General features: G+C 48.0%; 2 protein-coding genes across 7 annotated transcripts in view; one reads left to right on the forward strand and one right to left on the reverse strand.

The window, feature by feature from the left end:
• Nucleotides 1-3,820: 3,820 nt before the first annotated feature.
• Nucleotides 3,821-9,363, forward strand: entpd3 (ectonucleoside triphosphate diphosphohydrolase 3). Its single transcript, XM_029128470.3, has 10 exons — nt 3,821-3,978; nt 5,373-5,510; nt 5,696-5,813; nt 5,881-6,043; nt 6,139-6,298; nt 6,370-6,597; nt 6,899-7,162; nt 7,247-7,357; nt 7,499-7,636; nt 8,291-9,363. The coding sequence occupies exons 2-10, from the start codon at nt 5,376-5,378 to the stop codon at nt 8,477-8,479; spliced, it is 1,506 nt and encodes a 501-aa protein (XP_028984303.2). The 5' UTR covers nt 3,821-3,978; nt 5,373-5,375; the 3' UTR covers nt 8,480-9,363.
• Nucleotides 9,364-10,200: 837 nt separating this feature from the next.
• The window catches only part of LOC114842697 (RNA-binding motif, single-stranded-interacting protein 3-like), a 122,650-nt gene continuing 117,074 nt past the window's right edge, over nt 10,201-15,776 (reverse strand). For 4 of the 6 annotated variants that reach the window (XM_029128475.3, XM_029128476.3, XM_055503339.1 and 1 more), the window contains 4 exons: nt 13,129-13,245; nt 12,935-13,021; nt 12,736-12,860; nt 10,201-12,231 (listed from right to left, as the gene is read on the reverse strand). In XM_029128475.3, the coding sequence (XP_028984308.1) occupies nt 12,228-12,231; nt 12,736-12,860; nt 12,935-13,021; nt 13,129-13,245 (333 nt within the window). In that variant the 3' untranslated portion in view covers nt 10,201-12,227. Of the gene's footprint in view, nt 12,232-12,687; nt 12,861-12,934; nt 13,022-13,128; nt 13,246-15,776 lie in introns of all 6 variants that reach the window. The other 2 variants (XM_055503340.1, XM_029128474.3) reach the window with 1 other exon arrangement.

Genomic DNA, 15,776 nt, shown 5'->3' on the forward strand with positions numbered 1-15,776 from the left:
TAAACACTTCGAATTCTATTAGGATAAGTGTTTCCCTGTTCATAATTTGATATTAGCATTGTATGAGTGTGATTTTAGCAGCTCAAGAGATGAGAGGCTTGGGTTACATGTCTCAGAGAGAAGAATGTTCCCCACTGTGCACTTCATAATGCTGTCATTACCATGAAGACGGCTGACGCGGCTGCAGCCCTGTGGAGGCTAATGAAAGGAGGCTGGGCCTGAAAAGAATACAGAGGACTGGGTTTACAGCCAACTAACTAACTCCCACACGCCCAAACATCAGCAACATTTTGGATCAGGACAACAGGATACTTCTCAATAAAGCGAATGATCTATGCATCAGAAGCTCTTTTACTTCTTGCATCACTGGTATATAAATTTAGACGAGACTCTCAGCTGACGGGCGTCTCACGGCACTAGATTACAGTAATAGCATTTCAATAACACAGAGCCGCAGAGACCGATCAAACGTCCTATTCAATAAATGAGTTCTGATTATGAAGCGCATTAACGCACTGCGTTGGACTCACACTGCGGTCGAGGGGAAAGAAATGCGCAGTTACTGTAAGATGTCAGAATAGAAGTCACAAAGGACGAAATGAGAGCAAGGAGAAAAGCAACATAAATCAATGGACAGAGAGACCACGCTCCATTATCAGCCATTTGTCAGGCTGACGTATTGGAACAGCGACACTGTTGGTCCTTCTGCACATTTCACTGGGCTCCGTCCTCTAATTGATGCGCCCACAACGTGGCCACAGCACTTCCTCCCTGGGCTGTGGCACAGATTCCTTGGGGCGTAGGGCGCGTTTGAAAGCACGGACAAAGGCGCAGACAATTAGCGAGAACGTCTCTCGGCAGCGTTCCAGGTCCGGGCCTTAATGTACTGTACAGCTGGTAATGCTGTCGGGCCACTTAGCTGTTAAAAAGCCTGCACCTCAGCACAGTTCAGCCATAAACGCACAATTCATGTTGGAAATGTTCTCCAAGTATGATCCTTAGATTCAAGTTATTTTTTGCAATAAGAACGGATTTCAATGTGACAAATAGAAGTGAACATGAAAGGGTAAAATGTCTGGCAGCTGCTAAATGAGTTGGCCGACTCGTACAGTAGTTGTGCTGTAGCTGTGAAATAAAACTATTCAAGAGACAAACACAAACTCTTCTTCTTCTGGGTTTGGACAACCCCCACATTCACACTGATCCTGTGCCCAGTTATGAAGTGACAGACAGAATACGAGCCAAGTGTCAGCGCTGCACTCGTTTGTGCTTCTTCTTTCTTTATGAATCAAAGAAGACAGAGCAGCATGAGAACATCCTGCTGCTTCAAAAAGTTTAAACCAAACCACAACAGTTGCATAACTAAATTTTTTTAGTGTAAACGATGCAATAAAGTATTTAACACTTGTTTTAATAAACGTCATATCTCGTTTATAATATAATTTTAATTGTGTCTTTGTTCTACACATTGTGTGATTAGCCGCCTTTAATTAGCGTAGCTGTTATCATTAACCCTAGTTCTCCTAAACAAATAGTGAGTTCCAGTGTAATCGTGTGAATGACCTCCTCCTCCTGAACCTCCAGTCAGCCGACGTAAACCCTGACGCTTTAATAAACGATACCTGTTTTCTTCCTGACACTTTGAGCTGTCTGTAGCTCTGCGAGGCTTCAGCAGCACTGGAGTGGACACACCTCAGCCTCCAATGGGCTAATAGACGCACTGCAGTAATACCGGCGTGCAATAGGTTCATGTGTCAGGAGGCTTGAAACCCATCGTTAAACAGGAGCTCTCTGCCGTTCTTCTCTGTCTTCTCTCAGGGCAAATCAAATTCCCGGCCTTCTGTCTTTCCGGCTCATTCAGACCCGTGGGTTTCAGGTCTCACTTTAGCCAGCTGAAAATACTTTATCTTCATTCATTGCCCACTGAATCAGACGCCTAATTCACTTTGACGGGCCCCATCGGTGCCTCCTCTGTAGACAGTCCAGAAACCGGAAAGACCGACAGTGAAGGAATCCAAGGAAGGAGAAGGTGGAACGCAATCAAAATGATCAATCAAAAGCACTTTTACATAGAAATGATGTGTGTTGCAGTATGTACAAATGATCCGCTAAATACATTTGGTTTGAATGCTTCAGTGAATCAATCACAGTCCATAAAGGGCACAAAGATGAGTTTACTGATACAGAAACACTCAAAACAAAACAGTGGAATTAACTGTCGAGATATTCATCTCTATATAATTCATATTCATAATGGACCGTACCACCATTACATGGCTTTAGCACAAACATACTTGTAGTGTCCACAAATCCACACTCTACATATTGGACAGGAGGTGATGTTAACTTTGCTCTAACCATCACCAGGGATGCTTTTCTCCTACACCAGGACTGAACAAGAACACACTTATGGTTCCAGAACTGAGTGCAAAGGTCACAGAAATCACAGTTCTGAATTGGACTGGAACCTTCGTACGTACTCAGTGGACGATTTGCTGTAATTCGATGTGACTTTGAATTCTGTACGATGAGGTTTCATGAGTTACAAGTTTCCATATTCACCACATTCCTTTTCCTTTGCTTATAAAGCTGAAATAAAGCTGCTGTGTTTCTCTGTTAATTCTGTACGCCATGCATATATACAAGATCCATAGACCTGGTAATGATGGTATGCTTTTCAAAGCATTTGATTGGTAACATCCACATTATTATATTATATTATATTGGACGGAACCGAAGGATGCTGAAGCTTTCTACTGCAACAGGAACTCATGACATTAGAGAATGACTTGATTTGCATTAATATTAAATTATTAATTTGAAACCGCTACATACTGCTACTTTCTGCCCAGTTGTGCTGTGCTGTCATAATAAATGGAAACATGTACTGTATATGGAACATGAGCCACATTTTCAGCTCCCAGCATGAAAAGGTAATTGTTACTTTGATCAAGATGTTTTCAGTTTTAATTGTCATCTGTGTCCTTTGATGTGTTCATTGCATTCATTAGACACACACACAGTAAATCCTTGTTCTTTTTGATATGACGTACTTCTCCAGCTCATGCCAGTACAGTTCTCTTTTTCTTTATATAACAGTTGTGGTTCCTGGTGTGCATATACAAGGCCAGTAGATTGAGTTTGACATGAAAATCTGGTTGAGCGCCACAAAAACCATCTTATTCAAAGTCATGGCTTCCTTTTACAATTGAGTAAAGTTTTTCAACATTGAACATGTACAGTAATTCAATCAATAGGGTGCAATCAATTAGTTTCATGTAGGACATTTGGCCTATTCCTTCTGAGCTATTGTTTTGCTCACTGATCCAGACTATTACACAGATGGTATAAAGTAAATGTAGGAACGTCTCCTGTTTCAAGACAGTGCTGCAAAATCAACACTTACACTGTAACGCGTGTCTGCATGAACATACAAGGGCACACGTGAGAACAATGTTCGGATTTTCTCACTCTTTCAGAAAGATGCGTGACTCCCACTCCCAGAGATGAGCGCCTGCGAGCATCAACGCATGCTTTACTGAGCCCGTGACTTTGGGGTATCCCTCGCCGCGCATCCTCCTCCAACGCGCTCTGTCTTATCGATTACATGAGTGAACAGGGCTTCTCTCACGTTGCCTCGTGCTCCCAAGTACCTGTAAAGTGTCTGTAACCCCAGACGGCGGCCTTCGCTCCATCCCCCCCCGCTCCTCTGGCGGCTGTGGGGGAGGTGGTGAGTCGTCTCGTGCGCGCTTCGCCCCTCCCACGGGCCCTCGCTCCCTCAGCTCGGTTGGGATGCACCACTCCTGCTCCTGTGGGCCGATCACTCCTTCCACCTCTCACACTCCCTCATTCTCGCCCTCTCTCTTCCCTCCTACGGCGTCTCCTGTCCCGCTGCTCACTTGGTTCCAGGTGTTTTCTCCCGTCACTGGAGGCATCTCCCTCCCACACACTAATAGGACCTGCAAACCAGCTCTTGAGGTAAAAACACGCTACCTTTTATTTTTTTTAAGTGGATTCAGCAGGAAAAGTAGCCCGGCGCCTAAAGGGCTACTTGACAACAGGTAGGTGTGTTTCATTAAGCGGCTCATTGTGTTGAACTGGCGGTTTGCTTTACTAGCCTTATTCCTGGGGACCAGTCTCTACAAGCAGTCCCAATTTCTCACGCTTGCTTTTGCAGCGCTCTTGTGGCTCCTATGCTTAAAACACCTACTTTGGTTAAGTCACATACAGTATAGTGTGAAGGACGACATCAGCCAGCAGCTGCCCAGTGAGGCTACAGCTGATTTTTTTCACATGAATAATGTTAACGTTTTATATTTTGCACTAAAATCAGTAATGAATTAACAGTGCTAATTTCTGCATGTGTGCTTAGATTAGGCAGCGTGCGTCATGTTGGAGGAAAAAATGGTTTGACATCTTTCTTTTATTTTGAAAGCACAGAGTAAAAAGTCCCAAACTAAATGAATGAATCTGTGACTGACAGAGTAACTTTGAACAGTTAAAACCCCTGTAACTGGAGCAGACCCCGGATAAAACCCACAGTGCAGCGTTTAACGGAGGCCTACAAATGTAAAAACCATGTCACACGCATGAAAGCAGACGTTAGGCCGTCTGTGCCAGAGACGTTAGACGAGCTTGATGACCTGTCATCAGCTCCTAATCACACCTTGACTAACAGCTTTGCGCTCCTGTTCCTCACGGACGTTGCTAAACAACGACTGTCATCACAGTTGTTGTTGTTGTCGTCGTACCTTTATTCTGGGTTTCTCGGACCCGTTGGTCCCATCGGGCCGTTTCGGGGAGGGAAGCGTGCAGCTGCTGTGAAGCACCTCACCCGTGTTCTGCTTCTGCTACAGCTTAATTCATTCAACATCACCACCTTCCCAGTAATTACACTAATTGCTGTGTTTTCTGCTGCAGTTTACTTGTAGAAGCGATGGAGGGTTGAACAGCATTAATTGCTGTTTAATTTGGCAAGCTCATTGATTGCTTTGCACGACTTGCTCAGAGCGCGTGATGAAATAAAACTAATAATCAGCGAATGACAATTAGAATAAATAGAATTACTGCGTGCTCGCGTGCATTTGCTGTAAATCCTGCAGCACCTACTGTTTAGGTGTTGAGACTAAACATGCAGGACGTCGCTGGCTTCCAGCCTGGCAGCTGTTAAGCGAGTGCATTGTCCAGCGTGTGTTTGTTAAACCTGCTGCTACGGCTCCGTCCATCAGCGCTGTTAATGCTGCCAGTTTGAAGTAAATACGCTCTCATATTATGGCTCATCATCACTTTTCGAACATCTCCACGTCATCACTTCCAGAGCCAGGATGCTTTTAGCGAGAACCCCTTTTTAAAATCCCGTTTCTCGCCAACAGGAAATGGGCTCCGATCAGAAAGTGGGCTACAAGTGTCGCGTGGCGGGGGTGCTCCTCCTCCTGCTGGCCAGCGTCGCCGCCCTGGTGGCCGTGGCCGTCATTCAGGACACGTGGAGGTTCAAGGAGTACAGCGAGGAGGTGAAGGCCACGCTCCTCTACTGAGCTCTCACACATGCATCACGTTAATGCCCGACGCATCCAAGACACCAGGGACAGATTAACAACGTTCATAACAAGTCTTATAGACTGTTTACCACTGCACCGAAGTGCAATCAACCAGTGTAAACAGAAGCGTGAGCTTGGTTCTGGTTTCTTCTCTGCAGTTCGGCATCGTGATAGACTCGGGCTCGTCCCGGTCCAACGTCTACTTGTATAAATGGCCCGGGCAGAAGCAGAATGAAACAGGAGTAGTGACGGAACTCATGAACTGTAGAGTTGAAGGTGAGTCTGCAGCTCAGCGAGCGTCTCCGCTTTGAGCGTCACGGCAGCTCGCTCTTGTTTCCCTCAGGGGACGGCATCTCTGAGATGAAGGTCAACAACAACCAGACGGACGCCGAGTCGTGGAAGGCGTTCACAACGTGCATGGATCGGATCGCGCGGGTCATCCCCGCGCAGAAGCACAACGCCACCCCCCTCTTCCTGGGGGCCACGGCTGGAATGCGTCTGCTGCAGTGAGGACGGGCCGCGCGCAGCCAACGCACTGTCACTGGCAGCTTTTAGGTGCAATGTGTCTCTAACATGTCGATTTCTCGTGTTTTGCCGTCAGTAAGAAGGACCCCCAGAGGTCCGGCGACATCCTGGCGAGCCTCAGCAAATACCTGTCTGCGCTGCCCTTCGCCTTCCAAAACGCCTCCATCATCACCGGCCAGGAGGAAGGCCTGTACGGGTGGATCACCGTCAACTACCTCATGGGGAACTTCCTGGAGGTACGGTAAGACGAGGCCCCTCCGGCGTCCTGTCACAAAACAGCACGCTTCCCGTCTCGTCTCGTCCGCAGAGGAACCTCTGGAACGCCTACGTGCGCCCGGCGGGGGCCAAGACGGTGGGGTCCATGGACCTGGGCGGGGCGTCCACGCAGATCGCCTTCGCCGTCCAGGCCAACCTCAGCGGGCCCGACTACATGCGCGTCAAGCTGTACGGATACCCCTACAACGTCTACACGCACAGCTTCCTCTGCTACGGCAGGAACGAGGCCAACAAGCGGGTCCTGGACAAAATCGTGCAGGTGCGACTTTGCGTTGAAGTGCACGTGGCCGTGCACACGCCTCGTGCACGCATGCAGGCGGGCAGGCGGGCGAACCGGAACCCATTAATACCTAGTTAAGCATCGATTAGCCGGCGCTGCTGCTGGCGAGAGACCAGCCGAGGATGCATTATGTCGTTAAGAGCCGCCAATGTCGCTAAGCTGCGAGAAACACATTATTTCTGGCACTTAGAGCAGAAAACACTCACATGAGGATGAAAGTTCTGATCATGAACTATTATCTAGAGTATAAAACACTGTTCTTCATCCTCTCTCTTGCCAGGACTCGCCTGATCCAACCCGCATTCCAAACCCCTGCTACCTTGAAGGCTTCAACATCACTTTAGAGGCCTCCTCCATTTATGACACTGAATGCACCACGAAGCCCCGAAACTACAAACCCCAACAGAAGTACTTCTTGGTGGGAGCCCCTGACTCGGACAAGTGCGGGCGCATAGTGAAGTCCATATTCGACTTCCAGACATGCTCCTCATCCCAGTGTTCCTTCAACGGCGTGGAGCAGCCGCCAGTGACCGGGGAGTTTATGGTGAGAGCTGGGAGGATACGTGGAGGCGGGTGCAGCATCACTTATATCACATGCGATATACTGGGTTTGTGCTGCTCTTTACAGGCGTACGCTGGGTTCTACCACACTGCCAGCACTCTGCGGATGAACGGCACGTCTGACCTGGACCAGTTCAACTCCTCGGTCAGGAAGTTCTGCCACACAAGCTGGGCAAAGGTGAGGAAAGGAAGGAAGGAAGGAAGGAAGGAAGGAAGGAAGGAAGGAAGGAAGGAAGGAAGGAAGGAAGGAAGGAAGGACGTTGCTTGGTGTTAAACCTCTTTTGGATTCACTGGAACATATCCTGTTTGCTGATTTCAGGCGAGGAAAGAAAACGAGTGGGTGAGTGACAGATACCTGCGGACCTACTGCTACGCGGCTCACTACATCTTCACGCTTCTGACGGACGGATACAAGTTTGACAAGGAGACCTGGAAGGGCATTGACTTCAAAAGAGAGGTCAGTCCAAAACCAGGACATCATTAAACCTCTGTTTTTCCACATTTCTCGCCCTCCACGCGCTTGTTTTTTAAATTCTCGGTGTCATAGCAACAAGCGTTGCTGATGTGCGCCGCCGTAATTAGCAACTTTTAGCATCCACACGGGTTCGGGGCCACCCAGCGGGGCCCATTAGGAGGCGGATGTCGGCCGTGAAGCTGAGGGCAGAGACAAAGGCAGGCAGTGTGTCGCTGCGGGACGCCCCCAGGACACGGGCCGTCTCCTACAATGGATCTCCCTCAGCAGAAGGGAATTCCTCTCGTGTGACACTCCTACTGCTCTTGAGTCACAAAGTGTTACACCATCACCGAAAAAGTCCCACACCGTAGCGGCAGATTAGGAATAGTGTGGGACTTACCCTTTGGACTAGATTACAGGAAAAGGCTCCAACAGCTGGCGACGCACCAGCCTCGCAGGACAAGCGGGTTAGTGTGCTGCGTGGTGCCTTCAGGCGCACGATTGGTCTCCGTAGAGGAAGCTACTGAGCAGACACTCTCGGGTTCCCGATATGTTTTCAGCCTGCGGCTATAACTGTACAAGGTCACGTCAGGGTTGTTGTGAGTTGTCAGTGATGTTTCTGCCTCTGGAGCAACGTCTCCCCCTTCTACTCCACAGGTGAAGAAGACCAGCGTGGGGTGGAGCCTGGGCTACATGCTGAGCATGTCCAACATGATCCCGTCGGAGGTGAAGGAGACCCCGCCCCTGTCCGACCCCCTGTTTGCCGGCCTCATCTTTCTGTTCTCGGCGCTGACCATCGTCACCGCCGTGTTGGTCTTCATCATCATCATCCGCACCTGCTACTGAGGGCGCGCGGGTGCGACGGGAGCGCCTTTAAACAGCCCGCAGGAGCTGCTGTACTGTAAATCCAAGGCCGCGGTAGCACATGCGGAGGCACTTATAGTTCGCTCAACCCTTTAGCCTGAGCTGTTCACTGGCTGCTTCAACCCTGAGACGCGGGAGCAGCTCGCTGCTCGGTTGTCGGGGCCTCACAGGTGGCTTCATGTGCGACACCGGCGCCGCTCAAACGGAGAAATTGGGTCTAAGTATCAAAAAAGTATTTGTTTTCTTTCACCTCAGGGACATTTAGATCCACTATTGTGCAGGTTAATGCGGGACAAGATGAGGCCTGAGTGACACAAAAGGAGCATCAGAAACGCCTGCGTCCCACGTTGTGTAACCACTGTATGAAATTAGGATGAGATCACAATCACAAGTTTGAGCTTGTGCTTCAACACACAGACTCCAGGCAAAAGCACAGGTTATTTATGACTTAGCAACCTGTTTTGTTGTTCTCGCTGTATTATACATGTAACTGCAAAGAATGCGTCTGCTTCAAACACCCAGTGGTAGCACTTAACGTTTTATACTATGTATGACCCCCTTTGACATTATAACCATGCAACAATACTCTACAAACTCACTGAATGGAAATAGCTTACTGAATGTGCCATCGTTGTGAGATGCAGTTATGTTATGAATGTGAGGATGTGTTCATAATCAGTTTGTATAGCTGTTCCCTATAAAGGTTGTATTAATATATATTTACTCAACGTAAAGTTCAGGTCAGATTGGATGAGTCGTGCTCGGGAAAGACTCGGGCTCGTCCCGGTCCAACGTCCAAGGAAACTGAAGTATTTCATCTCCTGCCTCATCCAGCTCTGTGGAAATAAACTGATATTGAACTTTAAGTCAAGCTCCAGTTCTTCCCATCCACGTACCAGCTTTGCATTTTGCTGTAAAATGTTATTTTGTGCCGTTTCACTTGCTTTTCTATACATAAAGAACAGGCCTGTGCATGGACGTACAGTGAGACATGCATCGCTGGCTCCTCATATCCCTGTGAGTGGAGTGAACCCGTCAACACTGGCAGCGCACACCGGCGCGTTGCACTTTTCAATCCGGTCCACACGCGGTGCCGTTAAAACAACATGAAAGCTGCGCGATGGTTTTGAGCTTTGATGAAATATTCCTGGGTATGACTTGCAATCAGTCGGCAACTAAAAACCCTGAGGCCATCAGAGGCTCGTAGATCATCATCAAGCGTGAAAAAACAAGGAGCCCTGTTATGATATTTAATCTCTCGTTCTATACAAGAGAAAGCGAGTGAATGTCTGACTGAAAACCATATGAACACACACCTGACGTCCTGTTTTCACTGCACTCCTTTTCCTGATACGTTTTTATTCTAGAGGTTGATGCATGAGGCGTGTGATGATATGACAGGACCGTACCAGTTTTAATAGCAACCCTTTATATTTACAGCACATCATAAAGATAAAAAGATTACTTTATAATCGTACCGTTATAACTTCTTTTACTGATGTAATTTTGTCTGTTTCATTTAATTTATGACTAAACATTAATTGGTAACTACATAACAGTTAAGTGTAAAATCCCCACTGATTTAATTAACACAATCAAAGACGTTTGTTTTGCAGTTATAGTCCATCCATTGCGTTGAACCGTGTGCAGCACCGCCCTCTAGTGGTGGCGACGGCTGCAAAGTATGCAAGATGAGCACAGGCTGTTTGAAACATTTTTTATTGAAAGGTTTGTCTAAAAAGAAAACAAAGAACAAAGAAACGAGGCGTTTGAAACTACAGCAATATCCACTGGTTCTACAGACACTCTCAGAATCACAATTTGAAAGATATGGTAGGCATGTGACCAAGCAAATAAAAAAATAGCATCATCAAAGTTATTTCTGTTGCATCTTCTTTTACACAGCTGTACAAAAATGATCTCATAAATATTACTTTTGTTCTTACTCTCTCTCTCTTCTCGCTCTCTTCTTTCTATAATTTACTTTCCACAAGAGGTTTGTACTGTATCTGCTTGAGTTTGGTTGGACCGTGCTTTGTTTCCATCAGCTTCCTATCGCTGGTCACGTGGGTGGGGGTGACTTCAGACTGGAGTCCATTACAGCCCATAGCTTGTTGTCTGACTATTTTTATTCCAGCTTCACCTATTTCACACCCACCCGGAGCCAGACGACCTCCGACCCCCGACACGGATGTATTTAGCAGCTCACGCGACGTCATCAGCTCTCAAACAAGGCGAAAAAAATGCAACACGAGACGGTTCGAAAGGAAAACTGCTCCTTGTGTTTGCAGGAGTACACACTTTGTTCAACAGAAATGCCCTTTACCTTTAATGGAGATCATCCTCCTGCTCACGTTTCAACAGCGCGTGCAAAGAAAGCCACTAGAACAAGTCGCAGCGTCAGCTTTTAGGTTCCACAGGTCATTCTGCCTTTTCAGAACACTCACCTCTCCACAGCTGAACCTAAAGACTACGACCCAGATTGGCAAACAGAATGTCAGAAATACATATTCGAGTTGAGGCATTTATGTTAAAGACAAACTGCATGTTCTCAGTGACTGATAAAAAAAATCATCTCTCACACTGGCAGCAAAAACACACAGGCAAATAAATCTTAGCTTCAGAGGTGAAATAATAAAAGTCGAGGAAGATCTCTTCACTAACTAGTTTCTTCATCTTTGGTATGAAATACGCCATCTGTGTTTGATCAACAGGTGAGAAAGACTCAAGAAACTGTCACCGGTTCCACTAAAACTATTGCTTTTCCCTGCGTGTGTCCAGGAACGGTACTTGTTTTACTCGTCCTGCTGCAGTGACAGAAGCAAAGCAGGCAAAAAGCAAAACCATTTGGAAAGAGACCGCGATCGGAAAAACAAAACAACGAAACTGTACAAATGCGATGGAGAAATACAACCTTTCTGACTGAGCCAAACTGACCCGTCCCACAAGTCACACTGAAGATGCTTATTCCTACCGACCAACATCGTCTGCACTGCACCACATTATTTAAAATCGTCTTCATACAAATACAACCTTGTTTTTTCATCCTGTACAGATAAGCTTCGCTTTGTGGGTCTCGTCTCAGAGACTCGTAGAAACTCCAAGAAAACTCAAACTGTTCAACCACACAGACTTTTTTTTTTTCTAAATTCAAAACGGTGGAAACTTCTTTTCCCAAACTTTGAGAAAATTAAGGCAATAAAGATTTTTACGAAAACATTGATATTCTAGAAAACTACTCAAATAATAAAAAGAATGAAAATAATATAGCTTAATATCAAAGGAAGACGACCTGTTTTTTTCTAGACTTTGCTTCCTTCATTTGTTCTTTTTTTTTTAATAAAAAAGGTCTGAAAATCTACCTGCACATTCAAGCGTTCTCTTTTTTCTCTGTACAGCTTGTTGGTTGAATCTATTCAGTCTACAGCTTCTCTCTTTCCCCTTGGAGTCAGTCCAGTCTCACGGTGAGAAATGATAAACTTAAAGTTGCAGACTGCGTTTGATTTCTTTGTCCTCAGGTTCAGCAAGCCAACCGGCACTTCTCGCTTCAACCAGGTACGAAATATAATAGATTTTTTCTTCATTTTGTCTTTTATTTGGTGCCTGTGCACAGTGGAAGCATTCTCCCCTCAGTGTCGTCCACACCACTCCATTCAGATTCCCTCCGCGTCTCCGTCTCCTCAGTGTAGTCCTTCTGAAGGCAATGCGGGAATGATTCCTCCCAATCTCGTTATCTAAAGACAGGGAAACAGCTCCATGAGGAAAAAAACGGGGAGCGCGGGGATACTGTTGACAACGCTAGCTCCTAAAGCGGGCGCGACGCTCTCTGTGTGCAAAGGAAGGAACGCCAGCTGGTTATCTGGGAGGCAGATAAACAAGACGAACACCGGGAGATGCATGAAAATGAGAGGGGACGTTTTACCAGCGACCGTGGGCAAACGCCAGCTAATGCTGCAGCCCTGTGACGTATTATAGTGGATGTAAACACTATTCAGCGTGATTTATTCCACTGCCTTAGCAAACACTGCTGCAGTAGCTTCAGTAGCCTCTGCATCCAGTCTGCTCCATGCAGTGAATCAGACTTGTATCACGGGCTGCTACTGAGGATAAAAATAAACAAGAATAAAAGGCGGCTTCATTTGTTATTAGTCATTATTAATGAAGAGGTGAGAGGTTCACATCTGCATCACCTCTGGAGCAGCTGTAACAGCAAACGGGCGCCTCCTCGCCGCACTCACTTCGTCTGCTGGTACGAGTAGGCCGTGGCGTGGTCCCCCGCGCTCTCCACTGGCAAAGGCTGCTGCCCGCTGCCGTCCTGCGGGGACGCGGCGGCCGTCTGGGCGGAGGCGTCTGTCACCACGCCCTGGCGCACGGAGCACAGGTTACGACATGCACGACACCCGACCGGGTCCGGCCCGTTCGCGTCGGGGCGCTTACCTCCACGGTGATGGCGGAGGCAGGCACTGCAGTGTACTGGGGAATGTAGGTTCCTTGCATAGGAGCAGCAGCTGCAGCCGGCATGTACTGCGGAGGGAGACAACGGGGGTGGGGGTGGGGTGGGGGGGGGGGTGAGGAAGACGCGGGGGAGGAGCAGCGTCTGGAGTTCAGAGGGAGTCAAAGCGGAAACTCACGGTGCCTGTGGTGCCCAGAGAGAGGTGGTTCATCTGTTGGGTGAGAGGAGCCATGACGCTGGAGGGGTGAAGAGACAGAGTGGGCTCGATGGCCGCCGCTGGGGTGATCACAGCACCCTGAGGCAGGAGGGGAAGCGTCACACAGTGTACATACAGGACACACTCACAACCGATTGCAACCCACACATGGCTTCATTTTGTACACAGCCGGTCAGGCCGAGCTTTGACGCAGCCTAATGCGACAAAGACGCAAATACGTGTGTGTGTGGCAGCCGCCACACACACACACACACACACACACACACACACACACACACACACACACACACACACACACACACACACACACACACAGTAATAGACGTTCTAGTTGTGTGAAACATTCCCCTCAAAGGCACATGCTTCCTGTCAAAGCTGTAAGTGAAGATCCTTATGTTTGCAAGCTCTCACACACACACACACACACACACACACACACACACACACTGCAGACAGTAATTGTGGTACTGTACGGTAAGTGTTCACAGCGGTGAGTGCTCCTCCTCGTGACTGTTGCCTTTACTCGGGGAGTCTATTTGAAGAGCCTGGCTGTCAGAAATGCTCCGTCAACACCGGCGGCATCGCGAGTGAATGAGCGGCACTTCTACACACACCGGGAGGCGCCTACGCGTCCTCTCTCACACACGCACGTGCACGCACACACACACACACACTCCGCTCGAAGCTTTGGCTCGGTACGACGCACTCAAAAGCCAGAATCTGGCTTCAGTGAGACCCAAAGCTCTCATCCCTCCAAATAATATGGTCTCTTTTATGGTTTCTCATTCTGCCGCGATTTCTCTTTCACTCCATCCAGTCTCACAGCGGGCGTTCCTCAGAGAGCGAGAGCTGCACCACGCCAGAGGAAACCCGCAATGACTAATTGTCTCCTCTGATTTATAGCTGTACAAGTGTTATACTTGCTATCTCTGCATGCGTCTGCATGTGTCGACTGCATTAGACGCTGTGTGATGAGTGGATAATTGCGTGTGTTCATATTTCCAGACATCAGACATTCTTTTTTTTTTTTTCCCCGGCGAACGCAGCACAGTCAGTTATCTCCTCCCTCAGGACAGGAGATAGGAGATCTGCTTCAACTTTGAACCCCCCTCCATTTCTCTGGCTGTCAGTTTCCAGTAGAGACGTGGAGCTGACTGGCAGAGCGCTGCAGGCGCCGCGCCGCATCAAATACACAGGATTAGCGATAATGACACCCGTTTGTCGAGCAAAAGCACAAACCGCTGCCGCCGCACCGGCGGCGTTTGTTCTCTTCCAGGTGGCGTCCTCTGAAAAGCACATGTTCCCTTGGCGTCGCTAAATTGATTTTCCGCAGTCAAACCACACCCCTGCTCTCTGGATGTGAATGGGCACCCGTGGAGCATTGTGACCGTTCGCAGGCTTCAACACGGGCTGAACGGTGCTTTATTCTGACACATCCTTCGCCCCCTTTGTCTCCGCAAATGGGTTTAACACAGCAATTTAACTCAGGAAGATCTGAAATCCCAATTCTTCGGATGTCTCATTACAGCCCTCCCCAATAAGCTGCCTTTCTTGTCTTCCCTGCTATGCACGGTTAGATTAATGCATTCATTTCCTGTAGGGGGATTTGAGTGTAATTATGCACAAAGACATCCTCTTACTAATTAAGATGTAAAGACAGGGAGTTCAAGTAATCTGGGCATTCCACCAAGGCTGGAAACACACAGTCCTCCAGGCACTTCACTGTGTGTTTAGGTGTGCGTGTCTGAATGAAGTGCGGAGCGCAGGCCTCGCGTCCGTGTGTAAATATAGTTACGGGAGCGCACGTTTGTGCAGACAAATAAGACTCAATCGAAGCGTTTAATTAGGGGCAGCGCTTCTCTCTGCAAAGAGTGTGTGTCTGTGCGACGGGTCGTCGTTCGCATCAACCTGAATGTGTCGGCGAGCGCGCGCCATTCATCAAAGTTAGCGGACATTAGCCGTGGCCCAGAAAGCGTGGAGCCTCTGCTGCCGCTAATGCAGCTCACTCACCGAGCTCGTCCGTGAGCAGCGAACACAACGCCAGCCCCTGCCTTTGTTGTCTAACGAGGATTTTGCAGAGACGAGGCCGGGGACGGAAGCTGTTTTCTTTGCTTTGTTCTACGTTCTTCGTAATCCCTCCCCTCCTCGTCCTCCCTGCACCTGCACCCCCCCCCCCCCCCCCGTCCCCTCTCCCTGTCAAACGCAGGCCGATTAGATATTTCCTTTCACCGATCCTTCAACTCGCTCCTCTCCCGTCTCTCTGCCTCCTCCCTCCGCGTCCTCAGAAGTAATATTAAGCTTCTTGCCAGATAATTAGATGGGACATTTGTTGGAAAACACATTTACAGAAGGGTATTATCCTCTCTCGCAGACATGATTTAAATCAGACATGACAACAAAATGTCTTTAGCAGTTGGCAGATAGAAACAGAGAAGAAGACGCGTGAAGGAGTGAAACCGAATTTGGAACTAGTTTCCCTATTGTGTAAGACAGGATTTGCTTCAGATCTTCGGTGTTTGGCTGATTTACAGTAGCTGGGCTGCGCTGCCTTCATGTTCCACCCTCGGTTTCTACAAATCACACTGTACCTGAATTTCAAGGTTTTAAAT

The sequence above is a fragment of the Betta splendens genome, chromosome 16 (assembly GCF_900634795.4).
Source record: "Betta splendens chromosome 16, fBetSpl5.4, whole genome shotgun sequence".
NCBI classification, from domain to species: domain Eukaryota; kingdom Metazoa; phylum Chordata; class Actinopteri; order Anabantiformes; family Osphronemidae; genus Betta; species Betta splendens.

What these genes read in the sequence shown, in the direction of transcription:
- entpd3 (XM_029128470.3), top strand. Translation starts at nt 5,376, where the DNA reads ATGGGCTCCGATCAGAAAGTGGGCTACAAGTGTCGCGTGGCGGGGGTG. An exon ending in TCAAGGAGTACAGCGAGGAG is followed by an intron (nt 5,511 to 5,695) that starts GTGAAGGCCACG and finishes TCTTCTCTGCAG; the next exon opens with TTCGGCATCGTGATAGACTC. An exon ending in CAGTGACCGGGGAGTTTATG is followed by an intron (nt 7,163 to 7,246) that starts GTGAGAGCTGGG and finishes TGCTCTTTACAG; the next exon opens with GCGTACGCTGGGTTCTACCA.